At 23.5% G+C, this 7,094-nt stretch overlaps 1 protein-coding gene across 1 annotated transcript; it reads right to left on the reverse strand.

Annotated features, from left to right (window-relative positions):
• Nucleotides 1-3,699: 3,699 nt before the first annotated feature.
• On the reverse strand, nt 3,700-3,972 carry K444DRAFT_541325 (uncharacterized protein; the record flags this gene model as incomplete). Its single annotated transcript, XM_024875785.1, has 1 exon — nt 3,700-3,972. A coding segment is annotated over one exon (273 nt), but the record flags the coding sequence as incomplete, so codon positions are not given.
• Between the last annotated feature and the right edge of the window lie 3,122 nt (nt 3,973-7,094).

Below are 7,094 nucleotides of genomic sequence, written 5' to 3' on the forward strand. Positions count from 1 at the left end.
CCTAATAAAAGAAGTCCTAGGCTTTTTTAATACTTTTTCTCTAGTAAATAAGTAGTTCTCGGGTTTTTAGAGCCCTCTAAACTAAAAATATTACCGGAAGTATAATGAGTTCTATACCGGGTATCTAAATATCTTTAAGATAATAAATCTAAGCTTCTAGCTTTTCTAGATCTTTTTTCTATTATATTTCTGCTTCTAACTTAGTAATATAATAGTAAGCCGCCGCTAATTTCTTTATTATTATTATCTTACTAGCTAGTTCTAGGAATATCTGAGTTCTATTTCCTTTTCCTAATTAGGTAATATAAAAAGTACTTAACTAGGTACTTTCCTAGATACCTAGTTAGATTACCCTAGTAATAATAGAGGCGCTTTTTCTAATTAATACTCTAGCTATTAATAATTTTATTTATTAATAGCTTAATTATCTTATAATAAACTACTTTCCGAAAATTAGATTAATTAGAATATAAGATATATAATAGTAGAATAATATATAAATAGTTAAGGTAAGTAAGCTATAAAGTAATACTTATAAGTATAACTAATTCCAAGAATTAATTCTAATAAAAGACTAATTAATACCCCTTTCTAAAGCTAGAAGTATTTCCCTATATATTCTCTAGTACTTAGCCAAGTCTATAAAGCACTTTATTTAACTAGGAAATATAATTCTATATAATTCATATAATTCCGATTACCTATATAATTCTAATTATAAGCTTTATTTAAAATAGGAAACTAGATCTATAATATCTAATACCTATCTATATACTATTATATATATTTATTATACCGAGCTTAATTTAAAACCAGAGCTTAATTTAAACTATAGCTTAAAACCTTAGCTTAAAATCTTTAGCTAAAATTAACTTTTAATATATACAATACTAGCTATTATATTATCTTAATTATTAAGCCTTATTATTACTTAATTAAGTAATATAATAATACTAAACTCGGGCTATTTTAAAGCCTTATTTAATTAGACTAATATATTATATATAATATTATATATATATTATTTAATTACTTTAGAATATTCTAAAGTAATTAAATAAAGTATTAAGTAAAATATAAATAAGGCTTATTATTTAACTTTACTTTATTTATTTCTTATATTAGAACTAGTTATAATTATATAAATAATATTAAGTATATTCTGAAATTTATATATATTATAAAGTTTAATAAATTATTATTTAAATAAAACTAAGCAAACCAAGCTGAGCTATATTATAATTCTCTAATAATCTTTCTATAATTAAAAAAAGTCAGTATTTATATTAAATATTAAATTTATATAATAGAATTCTCTTATTAAAAGTATTAAATTCTCGTATTTTTTTAAATAAAAAAAAGAAAATAGCTTAGTAATTTTAATTATTTTATATTTAATAATATTATATTCCTAATTTAACTTCAAATTATCTTATTATTATTAGACAAAAAAGAAATAATAAAATAAATTTCTTTTTTTATAAATATTTAATTTTATAATTCTCTATTTTTTATCTAGCTTATATATTATTTATTATTATAATATATTACTTAGAAACGTGAGTTTAGTTTTTAATTCTTTTATAGTTTATTAAATAAGATATATTATTAATTCTAAGATTTAGTAACTTAATTCTAAGATTTAATAGCTTAATTATAAGATTTAATAATTTGATTCTAATTAGAATTTGCTTCTGAATTTTTAGAATTTGAATTCTCAGAATTTAAATTATCGGAATTTAAATTAGCTTCAGAATTTGAATTATTATTATTAGAATTAGTTTCGAAATTCGGATTTTCTTAATTAGAATTCTAATTATTATTAATTATAATTGGGTTCTTATTAGATTTTAGTTCTAAATATAATAATAAAGTTAATATAAGGCATATAATAGCAGAATACTATACAAGTAGTTAAAGTAAGGAGTGAAATTCAAGGTAAAATATGGAGTGAAGCGTGGAAGTATAATTAATTTAAAGAACTAGTTCCTATTAAGAAAACTAATTAATACTTATTTCCAAAGCTCCGCATGCCTCTATATATATTATCTAGTATTCTGCTAGATATACGAAAATACTAGCCCTAATTAGGGAATGTAATCCCATTTAAATACTAGCTTAATTAGGTTATTAAATTTATCTAAATATTTGCTTGTATTTTGGATATATATATATATTATAATTAAATAAATCATAATTATAATACAAACTTTATATTTATAAGCTAGATAGCTTTTTATATTTGCTTTATCTAATTATATTATATATTAAGCTTTTTAATACTAAACTAGTTATTTAGTATAATTATTTTTTAAATAATAATATTATATATATTTAAATAAAATATTTAATAAGTTTTCTCGAATTCTTGAAATATTAATATTTCTTTTATTATAGTTTCTTAATTATATTCTTTTTTATTAAAACTAATAAATTTTATTTTAAAACTAATAAATCTTATTTTAAAAATATTATATTTTTAATATATTTTATAATTATAGCTTCTTTTATTTATAATTTTCTCCGATTTCCAAATTATAACTAGATTTTCTAAAATTTCTTTATTATTTAAGAATTTTTAAAATTAAATTAAATTAAATTTTAATTTAGCTAATAATTTTAAAATAGGCTTTTTTGGCTTTAATTTAGTAATTACTTATAATATATTCTTTTATTACTAGAAATTGGCTTTTTATTAATATAAGTTTATTAAATTTCTATATATTTTATAATATTTCCTAAAATTTACTAAAAGTAATATATTTAATTTTTTTATATTAAAGAAATTTACTAAATCTTTCTTAAAATTAATAAAGTTATTTATATATAATTAAATTTTTTTATTTCTTATTCTTTAAACCCGTAAATAAAGCTAGAGAAAAAGCTCTTTACTTTTTATGTTTTAAATTATTATTATTATTCTAATTTAAGCCGGATTTAAATTTAGAAATAAAATTATTATTTATAAAATAGATTTACTATTTTTAGCTATAATATTTTTAAAATTCTCGAATTCTATTATTACTTTTTAATAATATTATAAATCTATTAAAAATAGTAAATTTTTTTTTAAACTTTATAAAAATTTCTATTATATTTATAATAAGTTATTTAATATAGTTCTTAATCTCGAAAACTTTAAGAAAATAAAAGAAATAAATTTTCTTTTAAATTATCCGTTCCGCTGCCGCCAGGGACGAATTAGTCCGTGTATACTGGTTTTCGCTTAATTCTGGCCAATCAGAAGGCTGGATTTCCCCCTCAATTGCTTCAATTCTACCTCTCTCTATGAAATATATCCAAACAACTACGATTTTTATATAGGTGGACATCGCATTGCTTGCACCTATAGAAGCTATCTCTCCTATAGCTCTCTCGCCCCTGATTGGCCGCAATCTGAGCTAGTACAATTCGTTTTTGTGGCCGGTCTCCATATCTCAGTCCCTTATAGTATATACATTTCCCAATTTTACTAAGCTTTACTAGCTCATGCGATTCCACAGGCACCTGTTTAGCTCCCTGGCTAATCTGTGATATTCTTCTCTTTGGACAGATCTCACTGTCTCTCCCTTTAGCTAGTAAAGCACTGACTAGCTATCTCCTGAAATCCTGCTGGCTTCTGAAGCTGATTTCCCTAGGTTCAGGGACATCGCTATATAAAGCTAGTAAATAGCAATTAATTAGAACCATACGAAGTAGCTAGTGCTCTAGTGCTTGGTGCCCTCCCCGCTCTACATGCCGTAAACTAGCGTTCTGGGCAGTCAGGTAATCAAACTCGTTAACTGCTCCCATATAATAGTTATATCTATCCGCAATTGCAGGAATCGAGAGTGTCTTTATAGCCTGATTACCAAAGGGTATTCGTACAGTCTTTGCTTTAGAAGAAGTCTCCTTAGGCCTCTTCCTCCGCCGTAAAACACGCTCGTTACCTGATATATAGGAAGACATTATTAAAACAAAAGCTTGATTTTTCTACCCCATATAATACACTTCTCTATTAGGTATATACCTGGAATACATTTCACCCCAAGGTATTATATCCTTTTTATCCGATTTCTGAAGGTCAAGAAGCTCCTTAATAACCCCCCCAGTTATCCTGCAAGTCCCAGTAATTGCAACTCCCTGGGTACGAGCGTATTAGACGAAGCGAGTAGAAACAAAGAGATTATCAAGGTAAACGTGATATCCAGAACCTTTAGGAGGTTTAGGTAACCTTTTAATCAAGTATAGGACTACTGCTTATATCTTATTTCTACTATTTCTAGCCTTAATTGTCCTACCAAGCTCCCTGGGAGTACGTACTCCTATAGGGCCATTTCTTTGGCCAGGAATATGCCAGTTCCATACGAGTAAGAACCCCCTCTGGGCTGCCTCCCATACCTTATATCTAGTAGGTATAGGCTTATTTGGAATAGTAGTTATTTCCTTCGATTGACCTTCAAATCATACGATTATCTCGTCTACTGCCAAGTCCCTCCCAGGCTTCCAAATACTTAAATTAATCTCCTGGATATGCGTACTAAAGGCTTCCACCTATTCGGTAGTTTATTAGCTAGTTTCAGGTAAAATGAATAGAGATCTAGGGACTACCTTCGCATATGGGCCTTATTCCTGATTTCTATGGAATCGCATACACATATAGAGCTCCTGAAACCGATTCCTACTCAGAAACTTTGTAATTAGGTGCTCAGGAGTCATATCCTTCATATTCTAATAGTCTGCAATCTTATTCTCTATATGCAAGCTCATATATATCCGAATCGCAAAGTAGATATATATCTCTCTACGGCATGTTGGATACTAATTATTTGCTCGTATATAAGGGGTAGAATCGTCTTGAGGTTTTCGCAGATAGATATTCGTCTTCTCGACTATTAGATTAATGATTTCGGGAGTATAGTATATAGTAAATAAAGTAATAGGATTATCTGGAGAGACGTCTTTAGGTAAGGTAATTTCCCAGCCGAATAGGGGTAATTACATAGGCTTAAAAGCACTTCCCTGCTTGCGTAGTGGATCCTCATTAGGCCGAAGGGTCCCTTTATTAGTGGAATCAAATACAGTAGCGTCCGGTATCGTGGTTATAGTGTAATTAATCAATTTGGTGGTTTATTTATATATAAATATCAAAGCGTGGTTTTGGTGTTCCTCCGGAATAATAGTTATTCCGGCCCCGGAAATTCGTCCCTGGCGGCAGCGGAAGGATAAGATATTTATTAGTAAATAATAAAATAATAAAATAAATTAATAAATTATAAAATTATAATATTAAATTTAGTATAGAACTAATCTCTATTTCTCTTATAAGGTCTAGGAAAGCCTTTTCTAAATAAGAGACCCCGATAATATATATATAATTAGTAATTTATAAGCCTAATATTTATAAGATAAATACTAATTAGTTATAATAATAAAAAGCTATTAATTTCCCTAATTAAAACTTATAATATCCGAGATTTATTATATATTCTTTAATTATATATAATCCTATATATATTATAACTATATTTTTTTTTAGAATCTTATTTCTAAGATTTATTAATTTATTCTAGTAAAATATTTAATTAATTATATATTTAATTAAAATAAACTTCTAATATTTTAGGAAATAGTTTTACTAATATAATCTAAGTAATAAATATAAAAATCATCTAATTAGATTAGGACTAAATAAGCGAGAAAAAATAGTAATTATATTCCAGATATAAGAACTAGTTAATAATTATAATTTCATTTAGGAACTAAGTATTCTAATTAGCTTAATCTAAAATACTAAAGTATTATTTTATAAAATTAATATTATTTATTAGATCTTATATTAGAATAATCTAAATAGCTTTATAGAAAGAATTTAATAAAATATTTATATAAGAAACCCATATAAATATTTCTAAAGTTCTAAAAATTATTTATAGGCTCCTGGAAATATATATTAATTAGTTATACTAATTTCTAATTAGAACTAGTATAAAAACTAATAGTTAATTCAAGTAGTTCTCTATTTTAATAAAAGAACTTCTTTATATTATTATATATTCTCTTTTTTTCTAATAATTATATATATAATAACTTCTTTTATTATTATTTTTTGGTTTCTTTTTTTATTCTTTTTTAAGTCTTTTTTAATTATTTTTAATTAATTCTATAATATTTTCTGGCTTTATTATTTACTAATATAATTACAAATATAAAAATAACTTTATAGCCTTCTTTCCTATTATTAGTAAATACTTGAAATATTTTAAGTATTTGCTTATTAATTCCTTTATTTTATATACTATAATACTTAATAAAAAGAACTATAATTATAATAATAAGAATTTTAAATCTTGTATTTTAGTAAATTCCTTAGCTTTAATATTTATTAAAGCTAATATAATTTTAGATTTCTTACTATTTATTAGAGGCTTACTAGTTCTAGGAAAATATTATTATAACTTTTAAGAAATTCCTTAAAAAATATCCTAAATAATATTATATTATTAAGAATAAATCTATTAATTAAGTTTTTAAAGACTAAAAGTAATTTATTAAGTTTCGGAATTTTATTTCCTATTTTAATAAAGCTAATAAAAATACTATTTAGGTTAGTATTTCAAAAATAAGTTTTTTCTAATATATTTAGATATTTCCTAATTTCCCCAAAAAATATTATAAAGTTTATTTTTAAAGTATTAAGCTTATTATTAAGATTATTATTGAAATTTCTATATAGTTTATTACTAGTATTTTAAATACTAATAATATAATACTTATAGCTATTATAAATTTCTTATTTAATCTTTTTAATATCTTTAATACTAATATTATTATAGTATAATTATATCTTATTAAAGAATAAGCGAATTCCGGAAAGTATTATCTAATTTTTTACTAAATTTTAAATAGAATTAGTATTTAGTATTTTTATTTTAGAAATTAGAAATTATTTATTTGAAATATTTATAGCTAGTTTACTTATAATAAATCTTTTTTAATCCTAAATCTTTTTCTAATAATTTAAATATAATTCTTATAAGCTTTAATAAAACTTTAGAAAACCTTTATAAATAAAAAATCCTAGGAAAAGAATATTTCTATTATTATTCCGGGTC

Source organism: Hyaloscypha bicolor (genome assembly GCF_002865645.1).
Source record: "Hyaloscypha bicolor E unplaced genomic scaffold K444scaffold_142, whole genome shotgun sequence".
Classification (NCBI taxonomy): domain Eukaryota; kingdom Fungi; phylum Ascomycota; class Leotiomycetes; order Helotiales; family Hyaloscyphaceae; genus Hyaloscypha; species Hyaloscypha bicolor.